This window comes from Pteropus medius, unplaced genomic scaffold, assembly GCF_902729225.1.
Source record: "Pteropus medius unplaced genomic scaffold, Ma_sr-lr_union100, whole genome shotgun sequence".
NCBI classification, from domain to species: Eukaryota; Metazoa; Chordata; class Mammalia; order Chiroptera; family Pteropodidae; genus Pteropus; species Pteropus medius.
Genome location: NW_024351730.1, coordinates 15153272 through 15174689, shown reverse-complemented (window position 1 = coordinate 15174689; position 21418 = coordinate 15153272). Strand labels below are relative to the sequence as shown.

Sequence of the window (21418 nt, the reverse complement as noted above, 5' to 3'; positions counted from 1 at the left end):
AAGTATAATTTTACAAGATATTGTTGAGGAAAACTAGGTAAAAGGTATTTGATCTTTGTATTATTTCATACAACTGCAAGTGAATCTATAATCACCTCAAAATAAAAAGTAATCCATATTAAATGAATAAAACAAAAACATTTAATCACTTGCAGAAAATGTTTTAAAAAATGAAAAGGGAAAACATGGCCATGGTAGTTTCAACTTTTTTGAAATCATAGCTCTTTGCCATACAGCAAATTATCATTCAAATAACAAATATTTTAACCTCATAATTGGGAAGTGAACATCTCTTGATTTAAAGGGCAATATAGCTTGTCAGATCTCTAGAGCTGGAAAGTTTCAGTTCTTTTGGGAAATAAGCCATGTGTTTGCATCTTACACATCCTGCAAAGAACTGGCACAGAACTAGTACAGAAATTTTCACTTACTAAGTGCTTGGTGAATATTTGCTGAAGTTCTATAACATATATATTTAAATGTTTTTACACAATGTGATGGCAGATTGTCAATTTATCATAATCTAACAGGATATTATTTCTCACTAATGAAATATATGAAAAATTAATTTTAAAAAATTTAAAAGGAGTCAGCTATAGTGCCTTTCAGATAAAAAATGGAACACTGTACATCTTAAACACGTATATTGTTGGTTATACAAATTTAAGTTTTATTGTTAGTAACAGGATTTAGATTGCACAACGTTTTAAAAAAGCAAATTACATGTAAATTGTACTGGCTACCTCATATTTATTATTCTAGTCTTTTTTTTTCCAAGTAAAAAGAAAAATTAGTCTTCTAATATAAATAATTGCCTTCTAAAATTACTCTAAATAAGCATTTAAATAGAAAATGAAAGGGTAGGCAACTTAAAATGAACTAGGATAAAAACCTTAAAAATACAAAATTGCTCAAATTCTTTATATTCTTTCACAGATCAAATGGGTAAAATCTTTATGGCTGGAATTTATGTCTGCGTCTCTACACATTTCCCTTCATTACTACACATTATTCAATTTGAACTAATTGGAAAACAAACAATAGACTGAGATTACATGCCAAATTTTCCCTTGCTTTATATAGCTTATAAAGAAAATATTCCTTTGTTTTATATATATATTTCTTTTCTATGCAATGTAAAGGAAGAGGCTCTGTGTAAAATTTCTCGTCACAAGGAAAAAAAACATTGTATCTATTCAGATGACACATGTTAACTAGACTCCTTCTGATGAGCACTTTACAATACATATAAAAATCGAATCATTATGTTGTACATCTGAAACTAAATATATTGTTATATGTGTATTATACTCCAAAAAAATAAATGTAATAAAAATAAATAAAAAATAAAATATTTAATTTTTAAAAAGAAAAGCTGATCTGTGCTTTAGAATAAGGAAGAATGAGTTGGGAAGAGTCAAGCATAAGCGTAAGCAAAAAACGGGTAAGTCAATATTTTGGTTTCTGTTTATCATTCAGTTTACTAAAAAAGCCAAGAATATAAGAACAAAAAATGTTTAATATACCAAAATGGAGCTCCATAATAAAATCCACTGAAGCTATCAACATTTTTATAGATAATCCATCTGATTATATCTTTCCTAGCATAAAGTTCCTTTTAGTTTTTCTGAGTTTTTCTAATTTCCGAATGTACTTTATAGTACTTTTACCAATTAAACTACTAATGTAGGAAGAATGAGTTTTAAAGTTCATTTTATTTATCATCACTTCCTGCTAAGGTGAAAAGGCCAGGAACAATAGTAGAAATGCTATCGATGTACAGCTGTGTTATGACACAATCTTGGCTAAATGGAGCAATATCAATCTCAGCCACAAGGCTTTCGTAGGGTGCTCCTCAAATCTGGTTGCAATCCAGAATCAGTTAATGATCTATAGACATAATGAGAGACATGCGGTCATAACTGGAGATCCAACTGCTGTTAAATTTAAAGTCACATAAACATATAAAAAATAATTAAAAACTTAAACATTTTTTTCTTTACTCTTGGTATTAAGGACATCTTTCTGATAGAAAAGAATCACTAAAGTAAGTTGCTTTTTTTTACTATCATTCACTTTTATACCTCATGCACCATTTGAAACCAATATAATTAATGTCACTGAAACTAACTTTAATCCTGAAAATGGAGAGTTATAATTCAAATGAGGGCTCAATAACAGGAACTACAACAGAGTAGAATATGAAGTTTGATGATTAATGTTTTGCAGAGTATAAAGTTACATAAACTCTATGGGTTTGCTAGTTTGAAATGAGGGATATGTCTGAGTAACCAACCAATTATCCCTCATTTGATTCACCTGGTGAAAGAAGTCAGTCCTTTTTCATGCTTTTCATGGACACTCAGGGTTGGCAGTGACCTAAAAGGTCATTCTTCCTGTTGCCATCCTAACAAGTACAATTTTCCTAGGAGTTACTACCACATGGTTCCTACAATCCCAGTCAAATTTAGGCATTTCAATTACACTTTTGAAAGGTGGCACTCACTATGTTGAAAAAACAGCTTGTTGCCAATATCGATATTTTACCTGAAAACTTGTACAGAACCTGTCTCCTTCTGTCTTTCATGTGCAAAGTTACTTTTTTCGTTTTTCTAGAGCTGCATTGCATTTCACTTGTCTTTGGTGAAGTTTATTCTGTTTGTTTCTGGTAGTTTCCTCAATTTACTAAGGTCTCTTTGAATTCAGATACTATTTTCCAAGATTCTGTCCATCCTGTCTACTCCTCTTCCCTCCAACTAACTTCTGATTTATAAACTTCCCTTCTAATAGCTGTGAAATTGCTGAAGACTTCCAAGAAGATCAGTATTTACAGACCATCTGTCACTATTTTTCAGCTGAAAAGTTAAGCTTACTGGTTAGTCAGTTTGAAGACACAAATAAGCTGATGTTGGGGGTGGAGAGAAAGAAAGTTACAATATTACATATGTGAAAAGACTGTTTATGTGCTAATTTCATTGGCATGAAACCCCAGGAAAATAGGGAGTACTTAAGAGTTTTTTCCATTGCTCTATACCAAGTGTCTATAATAGTTTGTTCCTAGAGGTCAATAAATATTTGCTTAATTAATGAAAAACTTGTGTGAACTTTATAGCATCTTGAAATAAAACTAAAAAAAGTCATTTTATAAACTATATGTAGTTTTATAATTTAAGTACATTTTTTAAGAGTACCAATTGCCAGTTCCTGTGATTTCTTTGTTTCCTTCTAATATTATACTAGGTACTAAATATTGAAACTGTTAGAGTAGAAATAAACACTCATATAATTATTTGCTACCTCAATTCTAACGGATAATAAATCGTGGAAAAAACTCTAGCACAACCTGCCGTGACTCAAAATGAAAAGCTCAAATTGGGTAAAAACAAAGTGAAAAGCTCAAAGTGGCTATGTAAAAATAGTTGTTCCTTAATTATCTGACTCACTAAATTCTAACTATCATCTAATCATACCTGCTTATTAGCTCTTTAATAAAACCATGGAAAAGGAATTAACATTGAATTTAATTATATGTGAATCATCAACGAAGCTGTCTAGAGAAAGTCGATCACAAGTCTTTATTTCTGGTAAAGTTGTAATACAAAGCAAATTGAATTTTCATATTCCATATGAAAAACTTAGGAAAGTTTTCCTGACAATTTGAAAGTCAGACCCTAAGGCAACTGGAAAAGATTAAGTGTAAAATCATAGTCATTTTTTAAAAAGACTTTTTATTTTTTACTTTATTTATACCTGAAGATACTTACATAAATGTTTTTGAATGGGTGATATTTGAATGGAATATAATTATAAATGACTACATTCTTTTCAAATGTATAGTTTTACCCCCAAACTGTTATATCTTTCTGTATGAAAATAAATGGGTGTTTTGACATTGGGAGCCCCTTAATGACAGCTCTGTCTAGGCCAATTCAGTGTAATACATGTAATTGAGGACTAAAAAAAAAAAAAAACTAAAGCAGATCAGTGTGCTTTGAAATTATGAAATAAAGAACAGATCTGAAGAAAGATGACAGTTGGATCCCGCTTGAACCTACATTATATCATTCAGAAACATAATTCAAACGTTTCTTCTTGACAGCAGGCTAACAAAAGTATACTGAAAAGCTCTTAAAATAACTTGAATTATCACTCTGCTCTGTACCTCATACTTCATTTTTTAAAAATATACTTGTATTCTTTGATATATTGGATGGGCAAAGTTTTATAATTCAAAAACTTTGTGATCTAAAGAACCAAATGAACACAACCATTCTTTAATAGTCACATACCAATATGCTTCAATTTTCAAATTCTTATTACTTATAAATATTAGAATGGTAAATGTTCTGTTTATATCAATAAAAGTTTTAACTAGAAAGTTAAAAAGGAAATTCTTTCTTCCTTAATATACATCATCCTCCATCCCATTCCTTCATGGTTCTCTCTTCCTTGATTTGACATATTTTTCTTTTATAAAGTCATTTCCATTATAAACATTGATTGATGTATTTAAATCAGACTTATAGGTAAAGCAGAGTTACTATTGAGTGATGCTTTTACTTTTGACCTATAATGGAGACTTCATTTTGTACAAGTAAATATAGTTTCATTAATGTATTTTCTATAGAATTAGAACACTAACCTTAGTATAAGGCAAAGGATCTTTCACTACTATGTGGTATCTATGAATCTGTTAAGCCATTAAAATTGTATATAAAGTGCTTTAGGCATATGTTTGTGTGTTTCATTGTGCCTGCTCTTCTTTCTGGTGAAAGGGCCCTGTGACTTTTATTGCCTTTTCAGTGTTAAGAAAACAGGTATAAAAGAAAAAAGTCATAAGTCTCCTTCCTTAGTGAATTAACTATAATATAAACAAGAAAACTGGAAAAAGTGAATCGGAAGTACCCAAGATAGATCTTACGCATGAGTATCACCTAATCAACTGAAATATAGCACCGAGAAAAGTTATAACTCTGAATTTAGAAGTGGATAAGATTTTTAACATTATCTAATCAATCATCATCATTTAATATATAAAAAACACACATTTGGAAATATTTATGTTTTCAAGGTCCCACATGACTCTTATAGTTTAATTTAAACATATTTAAATCAAAGATTTTCAAATATTTTCTAGCACCCTCTCCCAGAAATATGTTTCAACAAAATTCTCTTAGGAGCCTTGTAGGAGTACATTACTTTTTACTCATTTGCTTCTCTTTAATGTTGAACTATTTAATTTTCATATTCATGTACTAATTTATATAACATGAAGAAATAAAAATAAAAATAGATGAGGCTTCCAGAACTATGGAGAACTAATTCAATAGGCCTTGCTATTTTAAGTATTTTGTTTCGTATTTTTTTTGCTTTTCTGTATAACAAAACAATATCAACACACATAACCTACCAAAAGACAGTGCAAGCAATGATTAGTTCGATTTTAAACAGCTACTCTGTAAAATGGAGACAGCAATATAAATCAAGACTAAATTACTTATAATAATATACAAAACTAACAGAATCTGTATGCTATACTTAAAATTTATAGAAAGTAATCTTAAAAAACACAGAAACCGTAATTTTATGTTTTTTACTGTTTGTAACCAAACAATGAAATTACAAAGTGTCAGGGAAGAAATATTTCATTAAAAGCCAAGAGCTCTTTCATCATTTTTTTCTGAAGTCATAAATTGAAGAGCTGACATCTTGATTTATCACACTGTGTACTTTTAATAGCCAACAAGTTTGCTACTAAAATTTAATCAAACTGCCTATTAAATTTCTTTCAAATGGTTCCAAGATGCTTCAGCTTCTTTTAATAGCTAATTCATTCATTGAGAATCCATTAATATGGATTTCAATGACATGTTTTCTCCAGAGTACAGACTGGTTATTGTTAATTCAATAAAAGATGAAATATTCTGAATACCGTGGTTTTGCCTCTATTTTAATATATAAATTCAGAGCTTTTGAGGTGTGAACCCTAGAAATTACTGAGTCTATTTCCCTTGTTTTCGCACTAATTGGCTTTATACATGTCTTCTTGTCCAGACACATGAGTTTTACTACAATAGATACTTAGAAGTCAAATTATTGGGTCATATGTTGTCCATAACTTACAAAATATCGTCAAAATGCTGCCAAATGTATTTGTACTAATTTGCACTTCCGAGAGCAGTGTATAGTTCTTAAATTCTAGCTAGGACTTGGTATTAACAGATTGACATTTTTGCCAATTTGACAGAATATGAATTTATATCTCATACTACTGCAATACATTCATTTCCCCAATTACCAGAGAGACGGGGTACTCTTTCATATGTTTATTAGCCACAAGATTTCCTATTCTGTGAATCGCCTGTTATCTTTTACCCACATATATGTTGAGTTTTTAAATATTATTTATTGATTTGTAGATATTCTTTATTCAATGTAAGTACTAGCAATTTGCTCGTTATATATGTTATTACACCTTCTCCCAATATCTCACCTGTTATGAGTACTGTTTAAATTTTCAAATAAGAATGCCTTTTTCTTTGTTTATGATTTTTGTTATTTTACTTTTAAGAATTCCTCCTTTAACTAAATCTAAAATATATTTTCTTCTAAAAGCTTTAAATTATTATTTTTATATTATATTTATATTATAATTTATATTGCCATGAAATGCAACACAATCGTGTTGCAGTTGAAGAAACTGATGCCATTAGATATTCAGTGTTGTTTTTTACATAATTAGCAGAAAGCAAAGCTTTTCAGAGATTTCAAGTTTTTGACTGCTGAAGCCAAGAGTGGTAGAATTGGAACTCAGAATTCTTAGTGAATTCTTGCTTCACAGTAGAGGAAGTGGTTGGTCTGCAGTGAAAATAATGAACCTATACTACTCAGTCATTCATCTCTACATCTTTGTCGTCAAATGCACATATTTCTGTGAGCTATTAACTTGGATTTTGAATACGTGGCATAGTACTCAAAACAAAAAATACTGAACCTAAAGATAACAAGCCAAGTCTGCTTATCCATAGGCAATACACAGTTAATTTTAGTAAAAATGTAGAACGTGGGATATATTTTACCCCACAATTATGTTTGTAAATCATACATTGCTTGTGCATTTTTGCTGGAAAAAACAAACTTCAGAACAAAGGAAAGTATAATAACCATTTAATATAAAATAATTCACCAATGTAAAGAAATTATGACTTTTCATATAATTCTCTGACCTATTTTGGCATACTTTCTTATATTGTGCAAATTACATGAGCTTACATGCAGAGGCCTATCCTGGCTAAAACCTGAATTTTAAATATAGCACCTGTATTTGAAAAAAGTATGTCTGACCAAAGTAGATTTTGATTAAAACAAGGTATCTATGAATAGAAATATTCTTGATAATATTTTTCAGAGAAGGCTTATTTTGTCATGTAGTAATCAAAATCAGCTCTGTTCTGTTTAGACTGAGGCTGTTTTAGGAAATTTATATTGTTTCTATTTTTCTACATCAAGATTAACTGTTTTCCTTCAATCTGTATATCCTCTCAAATCTTTCCTAATTCACCAGTGATTTTCTGGTGTTGTAAATTACCTTCAATAAATGTTATGGGTAACTTGTCTTAGTTTTTAAAGCACCAGTTTCCTTATAATGATAAATTATGAAGAAAGCCTATTATAAATATCATAGGAGAACTTATCACATAAACACTTATTTTTAAATAGCATGCAGTATATAAGGTTGAGCTATATAAAGTGCAAGCATTTGCATGCAATTCAATAGGAGCTATTTTAATTGGATACTACATAATTATTGATATTGAAAATTTAAGTATCTTTTTTGCTATGTGTAGATTCCCTGTTTTATATTTTAATTTTTCATGTAATTGAATTAACTTCTATTCATTTTTAAAACATCAGATATAAGTTAAATAATCTATTTCTTAGAAAAATGATTTGAAAAGTGATGACTCAGTTAACTTTGGATATTATAGACTACATGTATATTATCACAACCTTTATGTTTATAATAGAGTAGGAACATTTTTTCAAATGAGAGAGACATTCAGGTTTTGTTTATTTTTAAATTTTGAATTATAAGACATTTCATAGCTTTCATTAAAACCAGAACTAGCACATAAAATAACGAGAAGTTTAATTTTAATATTATCACTATCTATTAGAAGTTAGCTCAAATAGATTTTCTACTTATTCTAGGAATTATTATGTTGTCCTGAGAGAGGACAGTTTCAAGAAATATCAAGTTTAGGAGTAAAAAGATCTGGGGAAAGTTTTATCCTTGGTTCTATTACTAAATGTTATAGACAGAAATTATTTACCTGATTTTTTAACAGAATCTTTGCCTTAAAATGTTCATTCTTTCACTGAAATTTAAGAAATTTAAAATTAAAGATAAAACGATTCTACCAATAAAATACCTTGAGAGCTTCCAGGAAAGAAGAATGATTATAAAATTCTTCTTGTAACCTTAGTCCTACAACTGGACAATGATGTATAGTAATTCAGCATATTCCATATCAAATAGTTTTGTAAAAGTAATATGTATCGGACAATCAATCTTCCCATATATCCACAGTATTAAGGCTTTTCTTTCCTTAAATGAATAGGATAAGACCACGCTAAAGAACTGTACTTAGAAAATTTTAGATGGAAGAAAGTGAATTGTACAGGAAGGAAATTAAGAAGTAAAGATATGGATAATTGTGTTGTTAGGAATATCTTATTTCCATGTGAGATGACAAAAATCATTTGAAATATATCCTTAGAAAATATCTTTATTTTAATCTTCAATAAGCTTCATGAAAAACTCTCATTATCAGAAAATAATGAAAATTTTTTGTTATCATGAGTAGGGCTTTGTGATTACAAAACCGTGTTTGGAATCTAGAATTTGCCCTTTACTAGCTATATGATCTTGGAAAGTTACCAAGAAACCCAGCTTCTTGATGGATACAAAGATAACGGATAATGAATAATTAACTACGTACAATAGGTAAATGATAGCTACACACACTAAAGGAGAAATCTCAGATTCATCAAGAATTATAAAGAGACATATTGCATTCTATTACAGAAAAGAATGCCAGCAATTTCTGAAGATAAGTTGAAGTTTTTACATTGTTCTAAAAAAATTATATTTTTTGAAAATTATAACCTCAACAACTTATATGAAACAATGGTATATTTTAAAACTAAGTGGAAATGTTCTATAGCACTATATTTAGAAATTATTAAGGTATCTCACTGATGCTTGTTTGATTTACAATAAAGAGGTAAGAGATACTGTTAACTATATATAAAGCAATAAGATAATAAACCAGAAGAAATTTTCTCCATATAGTTAATTAAAAAACTTTTTTTGTGAAGGAATCTGTGAAAGCTATAAAATAGTAGGAGTAGCAATAATAATAATAATAATAATAATAATAATAATAATAATATAAAACACTTTTACTATTGTGTAATTGGCTGTGGGAGACTGGATAATTTGAAGGATTCATATCAAAGAGACGGAGTTAAAAACAAAACATAAGAAGGACTCATGGGGGGAGCATTTTAAAAGTTCTTCTTTAAAGTGATTTTCCTAACACAGATTTTCTTATTTTATTGTATATTTTCTGATTATGTCTCTACTGACAACATGTACAAAGGAAAGAAATTAACATAGAGAGCACTGTTGCCACACTTTTAAATAAAGAATATAAAGGTAAAAATACTAGATATAAATATAATGGCAAATTTCAAATAAAATTTTTTTTTCATGCCATAGAATACTTACTATGTTTGTACTCATATCATCATAACGCTTGTTCATAATAAAAAGTAATTTATTATATAGGCCATTCTGATTTGTTAGCTCTGCAAGTACTCTTAGGCACATCATTAACTGTTTTTACAAATTCACAAATAGGTGTGGGATTATACTAGGATTTGGTTAATATTTACAAAGAATGATTTCATGACATTTCAAAATAGCAAGGTTTTGGGGCAATATGACATGTTTCATGCATATAAGCCAAATCATATTTACTGACAATAAAGTGCAGTGAACGACTATGAGTGTTTCACCCTATCTGCTTTAATTTACAAAAATCATTAATCATAGTGAAACACCACTTACACTTTTTCATTTGCATTTTTCTTTAACAACATAAAAACAAAATGTTTAGTAGCTTGAATATTAATAAGGTGGCAGGTGATTTATTGTGAAGTTTCTTCTGCCTCAGTGACCAACCTCCTAAAAAAGACAATACAGGCCCTGAGAAGACGTGAACTTGAAATGGCAATGAGTCACGTCCCTGCTCTGCTACATAACTGGTTACTTAGCAGGGCTGTCTGAATTGAACCAGTGTTCTCTAAGCTTATGAATGGTGGAATAGGGCTTGATGGAAAGAGAAGACATTGTTTGCTTATATCATTATCAAAGGTAGGGAGAAAAAATATTTTACCTTTATTTTTTTCCATGCTAAAACATGGTTGCAGATCAAAAGTGGCAAGTACAACTAAGGCAGAAATAAAAATAATGTCTGATTTAGAAGAGACAATTCAGTTTTATTAATTAATTAATTAATTTTTTGTTAGTCTCAAGGGTAGCACCATCTTAGGTAAATTATTATTATTATTCGGCATTTAGGTAACACCTCATTCCTACCACCTTATTACTATAAAATAAAAAAAAAAGAAAGGAAACCTTTAGCACTGAATGATAATTTTAATATTTGATTACATGAGAGCACTGGCAAGAAGTAGTTTTCATTTGTATAAAATATAAGTGAATTTCTGAATTAAATAATCATAATCATAATCATAATCATAATCATAGTACTTACTATGTTCTAGGCACTATTGCAAGCACAAAACATATATTAATTCGCTTAACCCTCTCAAGGTCTCCTTGATTGGGTTTTGTTTATATATCTATTGTATAGACACTGAGTATTAACAATGTGTATTAACAATGCTCCTAACAGTTGAGGTCAGCTTTTAGTAGTGCTATTGAGAGCCAAAATTTACCCTTAACATTTACTAAAAAATTGCTATGGGATATCATAATTTTACTGATTACATACTTTTATTGAGAATGTATGTATAGATTAATATAACTCTGAACCCCAGAGGGAGAATCCACCAACATTAATAAGTGCCACATGTCTGCAGATCAGTCTTCTGCCACATAACATTTAAATTTGGCTTAAATAAATATAGCATTAGTGGTCATGTTACTTCTGGGGTGATTTGACATCTGGCACTGCCCCAGCAGCATGGGGGACAGAGGTATTGTGTGTTGTCCCTCGGTTCTTCCTTGCCAATGCAGCAAAAAAATTAGAGGTCAGCAAGATTTAGAAAAAGTAAGATTTATCGAAAGTACATTTTACAAGAAGATAGGCCATGCTAAGCAAGGCTGCAGTGCTCTGAAATTTGGGAGGTGAAGAGATAAGACAGAGCAGAGTACACCCCAAGGGAGGAGCAGGTTTTCAGCAAGGAGAAGCTGTAACAATGCAGAAGTAGAAAGGTCTGTTAATATTTGAATCGTGACAGGAGGTCCTAGATGATCTATATGTGAGGTCACCTTAACTGACAGTTGGTTGCTATATAATAACACTTTGCTTACTACGCATGTGATTACTCAGAGTTCAGTCTGTTGTAATTAGATTCATGAACTTCCAGGCATAAACATAGTATTATAATGAAGCTTAAATTGTGGGCAAATTAGGGTAGTATTTTCTGTGCAGGCATCTGTAGCCAGATTAGGTCAGCTAAGATTATGGCCCCCCTTTCCTTTTCCTCTGGGAATGAAGGAGGGATTCTCTAATTACCAATAGTATGTTCTTTGGGCAGTCTCTATTCCTATTCCTTTGTTCCCCCTGTTGCTCATGTCCAACTAGCTACCTAACAGTCAGATCACCATGTATAAAAATCTGAATTGCATTGTGTGGGAGGTTTATGAGATGATGAATGGGAGGTGGGGGTAAACAGAAACCCATGATGCTAGCCGAGCCACTGTTCCAAAAGAAGAAATGCCCTTTTGCTAATTCTGCCACTCAGATGGGGCACATTTTTGCAATAACTCCACAGTTGTGGAGGCACCTTTCTGTAATTCACATAACCATACCATATTGGTAGCAACAACCTAGCAAAACTAGATTTTAAATTGAAATTCCTGAGGTCAATTCAATCAATTAAATAAAAAGACAAGGGCAATGCAATTATGTTACTCATAATGAAATAAAGCTTAATACAATCCAATTTTAGAAATCATCCCGTTTTTTTATAGATCTACAAAAAGTGCAAATATTTAATAATTAATTGAATTACCAGATAAATTTCTCAGCAAATGTTCATTTTGGGATCAAAATCAAGTTTTTGAGACATTATTAATCTAAATTGCTTAAGAAGAGATTTTGCTAGCAGAGACTGTGGATAGGGAATACAGGTGGGAAAGATTACCTACAAATTGTTTCTATCACTACCAGGAAGTTGGGGATACTAGAAATTTGGATTTGATTTCCAATAGACTTGAGAGGAGCTCAGGGATTGAGGACTGATTTCAAAATATGTGGAAATAATAAATATTTAAATGAACAAATGAATAAACTCTTTCTGTGGGGTATGTGAAAACTTGAGTTTGCATTTGGGTTAACCTTCCTTGAAAATCTCGGTAATCAACTATTACCTCAGGGTTCTCTAAAAGCTCCTTTTTACCTGTGTTTTACGTGGCATGTTGCATGTGTGAAATAACTTGATAACAGACTTGGGATATTGGCCTCAAGGAATTCTGGATTTATGTTAGTGTGTAGCATTGTAGCAAACATGTCAGTGGTGGAAAAAATATTTTGAAAGGTATAGAGAACATCTGGAAACCATCATCATAAATATACATATTCAAAAGACAAATGTAATGAAATATTTTAAAGAGATGAAGTGACTAAATAACAAAATCCCAAAGAGAATATATAAAAATGATTAGATGAATTATAAATAATCGATAAATATTCCAAGGTCTCACAAGATTTCAAGGAGTAAAATCTCAACAGTAATCAAGTTTAATATATTGGGAAATCTAGACAGCTAATCTGATACATAGGATGTAACAAGTAGGTTCAAGAACAGATTATTAGAGATTGCTTGAAAAAATAAAAACCATTGAGAAGTTCTACACTTAATAGATCCCAAAGGTAATAATGATGGATTCCTATTTGAGAGAATAGATTATAAGACATACAGAATTTTAAAATAATTATTCAGTGATATGAATAGGAAAGTAAACTTAAAGTGAAAAAATAATTATTTTTTTGACAATTTCTTGTAGTGTTCAAGGGTCGGACTATTCTAAAGACAAATATAAGATATTTACTAGATCTAAGTTAGGAAGCAAGGAAAATAGAGTTCGAGTTAAAAAATGTGGCTAGCTATAAGAATCTAACAATGAATGGGAAGTGAGAATATATGAAGATGTAAAGATTCAATGCCTAAAATTTTTATTTTAATAACAGAGACTATAATCTTTTAAATAAACAGAGGTGAATAATCACATAGCTGAGGTGACTGAAGTGTTTATCTGGAAAGATGAATCTTGGATGCCACCTACCTAAATATGATACACACGCCTGAATGAAGGGAAGATAGGACCCTGGGAAATAAGACAAGAGTAAAGAAGGAGGTTAAAGACCATGTTCAGAGATATAATATGAAGAAATAAAAGTATTTCACTCATCGAAGATAAACAATAATGAGATGAGAATAAAATGAGGAGTTTCTGACTTGAGGGACTAGAAAATTAATATAGGGAATCAAGAAGATCACTATGATGTCTACCACTATTAGAGTCAACGAGTGAAAGGAAGCATATATATCCTGAAGGAAAAGATCACTGCCTGGACACACTTCAAATTGTAAATTCAATTTAACTTACTCCCAAAGTCATCATTAAAGTAACTTACTGAATGTCACAAGACATTTTATACTTTCTTCAATAACTTCAAGAAATATCTTTTAAAATTAAAGATTTAAAAAATAAACTTAAACATATGATCAGCCAATATAAATTTTTTTCTTTAAATATAATTCAGATCGACACAGTCATCTACATATTCCATATTCCAAGTTAATGAAATTTTTGAGAAGAAACTACAAAGGGCTCAGCAATATTACATAATGTGATCAACCTTAAAATCAAGTTTTTTGTTTTTACTAAAGTTATGTACTTTACTACCCTTACATAAATTTGGATCATAATGCTAGACAAAATAATAATTTTATGCTTTTATCCATCTTCACAGTAGGCAAATAAACAGTGCATCGTTAAAATCATATTATCTCATCTTTTGTTTAAACAATTATTCTATGGTTTCTGTGATCATTAGATGCAAGATGCTTCTAACAATAACTTCTGTTAATAAGGATAATTCTCTTTCTAGGAATATACTGTAATTTTCTATGTATGGGATTATTTTAAAGAATAAAGAAAATCTGTCACTATGGAAGTAAATTAGTTCCTAAGCTTTAGAGGCTTTTCTAAGTAATTTGTTCTCAATAACTTGGAAAGTATGTCAAAAAGTTAGAGAATTCATATTTAAATAAATTTTTACAAATAAACCATTAAAACAAAATTTAAAGAGAGAATACTTGAGAGATGTTATGTAAATCAATAAACTGTAGCAAATAAAAAGACTAATAATGAAATAAAATACAAGAAAGTAATTGTTTTATTGTAATGTATTTTCTTCATATTTGGAGGAATATTTGCACTCACTGTTCTTACATAAGCAAAAGTGATATAGAAAATTTAATATCATCACTAGGTGATTGTTACTATATTACTGCCCCAAATTACATATGAAAGTCAATTAAGATCATATATAACATGGATCCCTACGTGAAATTCAAGTTGTAGACTACATGTCCTAACTTCCTTTATATAAACAAGATGCAATTTGAATAAAAGTAATTAAGACCACCAGTATCTGACTCTTTCCTAATCTTAGCCATAATTGTTAAGTTGTTTCTAAATATCATTTAATGTAAAAAGAGCTGACAGAAACATGTTTAGAACAAGCTAATAATCTTAGTTTGTGTGTAAGAAAAAAATAACAATGTTGATCATAAAAATGACTTCTGATTGTATGTATCAAAATCGTCTCTTAGGACAGCCTGATTGAAATAAACTAATACAAAATCCACCTTCTCAGATAACACTATACTGTACTCTAAACATTTTCCAGCACTGACTGTAGTGTACTCTAACTCTCCACAGATGTTGCATATACTCATTTTTACTGTAATTAATTCTAATCACATACACACCCACACATATGCTATGGCAGGGAGGGGAGCGGGGTGAGAGAGAGAGAAATTTTTTTAAAAAAATCAATCACAAACAAAACAGTAAATTAGGGGAACTTCATTAAAAAAATCTAAATCATGACCTAGCAATATTTTAACCCGAAGCACATACACACTCAAAAATCATTGTGTGTGTGTGTGTATTGATGTGTCGTCTTGCGTGTGTGTGTGTGTGTGTGTGTGTGTAGCATTTTTTCTCCTAGCTCTTTAAATATCTAGTATTATCTGGATAAATGTCTTTTAGATATCAAGATTAGATGTGATTTTCCCCCCAAATACACAAGTTGCCTTCAGTGTGTATTAGAAAGTATATATTTACTTCCACAAAAACCATGAAATCGCTCTATGCCTAGGACAATGTGCAACTCTATGATGCTTAGCAGACTATATAGCCACACAATTGCTCATTTTCATTGCTTCCAATGAGGCCTGACATCTCACCAGTTTATAGCAGTGGCAGATGACTAGAAAAAGAAAGGTCTCATTTACTAACTTCCTTTAGAAAAGATTTCCTGAAAATTCAAGATTAAAAAAGGGCTTATGAATAATGGAACATACTGCTACACTCAACCAGGTTTTATATCCTTGAAATATTTCTATCATATGGAATAAGTTTTAGAAGTCACAAATAAAGCAATGCATTTGAGAACGTCTTAACGTAATCACAAAAGTAATGAATATAAAAAATCATTTCTAATTACCTCTGTTGAGTGACGCTGAACTGTTTATATCTCCAGTAATGAAGGAGGATTCTGACTGCTTTCGGACTGTGTCATTCCACATTCTACGAATTCGGCTCTAGAGGGGGAATAAAGAAAAGGAAACTAATTCACCAAGCAGTAAATTTTCACAAAATAATCATTATTTTTCTTTCTTAATTATATGAGAACTTTGTTTCTGGCATCTGGCAAATATACAGTTTCCACATGCATGCAATACAGTAGCATGAGAACATCAGAAACAAAATTAATGATAATTAGTTCTCATTAAGCATATCCTTATATATTTAATGTAAATGCCTATACCCAAAACAATAATAATTATAAAAAAGAGTAGATGTAACATACTATCCCAATTCAAACTTGTTGAAGGTATATAGAAGTGCATGCTAGACAGTTGGAATGTAATAATTTTAGTTTTCAAGGTAAAACAAATTACTTTCGTTGTAACTTTAATGGGAAAGAGATATTTTGCATGCATTAAATTATCAGTTTTATTAACAAAATATTTAGTTCAAGATTCAGAATCTTGCAAGAAAGCTTTTGGTAAGAAAAGAACATAGAATATTATTAAAATGCTACTGAATTTTATTAACATTTGTAAGGAGACCAATGTAATTTTATAGATTACATATAATCTTGATTTTTCTTTCTTTTGAAGGAGATAAAGGAAGTTGATTCACCCTTATTTATCGTTTCAAAATAGGAAGTTTTATAAATAACTAGACATTCTTATATAATATATACTCTCAATATTCTAAGTGTGGGATAATTCAAGAAAGCAATGTAATATTTTTCCATTTGTGAAGAGATTGGTTTTTTGAGTTTATGCTGTTTTGCTATTATATTAAGTTCAGGATCAAAAGAGTATTGACAATCCTGTGAGGAATAAACAAAATATTTCCAGAGCTTTTCCCAGGATGAAATAGTCATAAGAACTATTACTAGTACTAATGGTGAAACGAAGCTCACAAATAGGTTACATTCCAAATATATTTGAACTTTATGAATAATAGAAGTGCCTAAACTTAAAATTGGTTTTAGGACTCTTGGGACATGTTTATCCTTCAGAAATATTGTCTATATAACAATATAGGTTATATAGGTCAGCAAACACACAGACACAGTAAAACTAATAAATAAAAGCAGAATAAGAAAACTGGTACAGGATTATAGGTCCTGAGAACTTAAGAATGTCTGTATTGAAAAAAATACTTCAAAGCTTCAGATTGAAATGCTGGTAACAAATCTCTCACATGTGTTTTTATTAATTCATTAATTAAAATATTAATTTTCTATACTATATGCCAAATACTAACTGGGGAAATACAAAGGAGAAAGGCAAACACAGGATGTCTTTGCTTCCTGGAGCTGCTATACTAGTAAGTGAGAAATCAATCAAATCACAAAAATAAATGCAAAAGTATAATAATGTGCACACAAATCTCCATAGAAGCATTAGTTATTATAACTTAAAACTGCAAACAACTCAAATGACTATCAATGGTAGAATGGATGAATAAATTATAGAATAATAAACAGCAATGAATAAAAAAGCAAAATAGTCCCCTGCAGCAACACAGATGTTCAAAGAAAGAAAGAAAACAACAACAAAAACCCCAATATGTTCTAGATGCTTTCACGCGAATAAGTGTCAAACATGTGCAAAACAAAATGTAGTGTTAAAAGTTCAGATAGTGGTTAAGATTGGAGGCGAATACCTAAAAAAAGTTCAAAGGGTGTCTGAGGTACTCACAATATTCTTATTTGACCTGAGGAGAGATGATAACTCACTGTGTCATGCACTTAAATTTTATGCACTTTTGTGAATGTTTGTTATACTGCATATCTAAAAAATAGTTTAGAAACTGCACATAAGGGGATGTCTTTGTCTAGAAACTGAGAACACTGCACTGAAGTGACATCTTAAATGAGAGTTGATGGAATTGTCATCTTGTTAGGTGACCTTTATATGACCTGCTCTCATTATCGCATCTTCTATTAGTGTCTTCTACCTGGGCTAGCCACACCTGTTCCCTTGCTGTTCCTTAATACAGCAAGCATGCCTCTGCCTTAGAGCTTAGTGTACTTGTTTCCTCTGACTGGAGTACTCCTTCCTCAGATATAGGTATGAGTAACCACTTCATCAATTTTAAGGTTTTACTCGTACATTTTCTCCTTAAAGAGACCTAACATGACCGCTATATTTAGAATTGTATTCCTTGCCCCTAACTCTACTATTACCTCCCATAGATATTACCATTTCCTATAATACTGCATATTATAATAATGTATTTATTTTTTGTACTTAATGTTCAATATTGAATGTCTAATATGTGTATTATATTTGAAGGTCAGCAAAAACAGAATGCCTGTCTTTTTTTCTCACTGATGTATCACACACCTGAAATAATGTCTGGTACATGGTAAATATTATACTTATGTATATATAATATATTGTATATATGTATTGATTCTTTCTGTGTTCTAGGTTCTATATCATGTATTTTTCGTGTATTCAGTCACTGAAACCTCACAAGAACTCCTTGAGGTAGGTACTCTTTTATTCATTAGAAAACTGAGGTTCAGAGATTAATTAACATGATCAATGTCACAGACCTACTAAGTGGCTTAACCAGAATTTGAATTCAGTCATTTGGCTTCTGATCTAGGAGGTTAACAACTCACTCTACTATATCAAATAATAGTTGAATAGGAAGAAGAGGAAAGGGAAAAGTATTGCAGGCAGAAGAAAAATATATAGTATGTAGCATAGCACTAACACTTAAAACTTCATAGAACAAACCAGGATGAATCTTAGAATATGGGGGTGAAAAAAGTCACAGAAGATTACATACAGTAAGATCCCATTTTAAAGAAAGATTTTTAAAAGCATACTAAACAACATGTTTTTAGGAGGTGAAAATACTAGAATAAGTCAAGGAACTGAAGAACAAAAGTTTGGAGGTTTATTCTGGTGGAGATGTACAGGGATTAATTAGGGAGAGGTTGTAAGAAGGGGAACACTGCACATTGTCCATGAAGTAGCCATATGATTTTTATTAGATGTGAATGCTATCTTGTCACTTTCTATTTGAAATCATCAGGTTGGCTTTCTAAAGTAATCAAAATAAGGTCTAAACTCACATACTCTTACTAACACCTACGGATCTGTCTTTAGCCTTCTCCTTTGACTTCATATCCTATTTACTCTCTCATCTACTTTAGCCAATATCCTTTTATTCTGGAATTTGCAGGTTCTCTCTTACCTGAGGACTTTGCATTAGATGTATTGTCACTTGGAATTTTCTTCCCCTGAACTTCCTTCCTGTCATTCAGATTCTTGGCATAAATATCATCTTCTAAAATAGTCTTTCTCCAGCACTTAATCTAAGAAGCCGCCTGGACTTTCTGTATCACATAGCCATACTTGGTTCGTTACTGGCTTTCATAATCTGATATTTTTTGTTGGATCATTGGTTTGTTACTAAATTTTCTATATTCCATAACTAGAACTGCAGATTCAGATTTAAGGGAAATTATTTTTTATTTAACCATTATATCTCCAGAACTTGGAAAACTGCTTGGCATTATATGGAAGAAAATATTCCTCGATAAAAAGTAAAAAAATATGAGAATTATTATTTTAGAAATTCTCTGATGTGAAAAAGGCATCTATACTCTCAAAATTTTTTCTTAATATCAGTATTTTATACTTTGCTTATGAAAGGTCACAGTTAATATGAAGCACATTTATTATTTCTACCTAAATATACTGGATTTAAGTAACTATTATTTTTTTTAATTGGATTGCAACAGTTAATCAGAAATAGTATTACATTAAAAATAAGAAGATAATTTGTTTTCCCCCCAAAACTGGAATTGTGATGTTAAAATTGTAAAAGTGAAGAAAAAATGATACAACTTAAAATATATATCTGAAATAATGAACCTAATAAATGGGAGTTGCTCCAATTTATTAAGCACTCCTGATTTGTCTTAAGTATATTGTTCATGATTATTCTATTAAGCTGCATTGTTGTTTAGAAGTATCACTAAACACTGTAAACCTCTGTTATAACATAATAAATGAAACTCTCAAATATTACTGTTTCGTTAGGGGCGAATTTCAATAAAATGACTATAGGATAATGGCTGTGAGCTCTGTTATGTGAAAAGCATGAAGGAACTAATTAAGCTGGATGGTATATAGAATTTCAACAATTTTAATTTAAAAGCTGTGGGAAAAATAATTACAAAAAAGGGAGGTGAGGATTATGAGATTGAAACTAAAAGCATAGATTATAAGGGGCTCATGGTGGAAGCATCATTCATGTGTGCTCCTACTATGATGTAAGACTTCAGATTTCTAATTGACAAATTTAGTAGTCCTAAACTCAGAAATCTCAACCCACCCAGTTCATACATCCATTCCCCTAATTTGCAAATTTTCAACCTCAGGAAAGCATAGAATTAATAAAATAAATCAAATTCAAATTATTAATAATTGTTTATTATACATAGGAGTAAGTTTTATGATCATAATCATTTGTTATTAACTTAAGCAATAAGATAGTCTAATAGGTTTGACAGTTAATATGTTGATTTTAAAATTTTTAGTTGTAAATATTAGATTTATATTAGATATGTGGTTTTATCTGTAAGATAAAAGAGAATCCATTAGTTTGAGAAAAGTGTTTGTTTATACATTATTCATTATCTTTGATTTATAAGAGTTGTTCAAGTGCTAGTTAGGTGAATACAACTCTCCAATCTGACAGTGGCTGTGTTTGAGAGAATCATATATATTAAATTTGTAAATGATATTTAAGAGTTATGAGAATATTTAATTTTCTAAGCATATGAATGGAATCGTTCAGGGGAATTTAATGTTAAGTTTATAAGCCAATTAAGCATTAATCAAAGAACAAATACAGTGATCTTTCTTACATTATATAAAATTATCAAATTCACCAAAATAGATTTATAGATTGAGCTAAAAGAGTTAAGAAAAAACTAAGTTCTCGATTTATAACTTTATTAGTTTAAATGCAAATCTTCAGAAAAGTTCAATTGATAACAATCAAAACATAGTTGTTTTCCCACTGAATCATGCAATCTTAAAATTATTAGTTTGCTAGTCTGAACCCAAACTCATTCATGACTCACATAATCCTATGTCTTTTATTTGACTGGATCATTTTAACATCCTGAAGTTGGTGACATTTCTATGTAATAATCTTTGGACTGATACTGTTGCCTGGGAAAAATGACTGACAGGTGCCTCAAAGTTTATAATTTTGCTGGTAAGGAACCATGCAGCTACTCTATCTAGTGCTGGT

General features: G+C 30.4%; 1 protein-coding gene across 13 annotated transcripts in view; it reads right to left on the bottom strand.

The window, feature by feature from the left end:
- The window catches only part of ADGRL3 (adhesion G protein-coupled receptor L3), a 726915-nt gene that overhangs the window by 10591 nt on the left and 694906 nt on the right, over positions 1 to 21418 (bottom strand). For all 13 annotated transcript variants that reach the window (XM_039845304.1, XM_039845303.1, XM_039845307.1 and 10 more), the window contains one exon: positions 16059 to 16155. In XM_039845304.1, coding sequence (XP_039701238.1) covers positions 16059 to 16155 — 97 coding nt within the window. The remainder of the gene's footprint in view (positions 1 to 16058; positions 16156 to 21418) is intronic.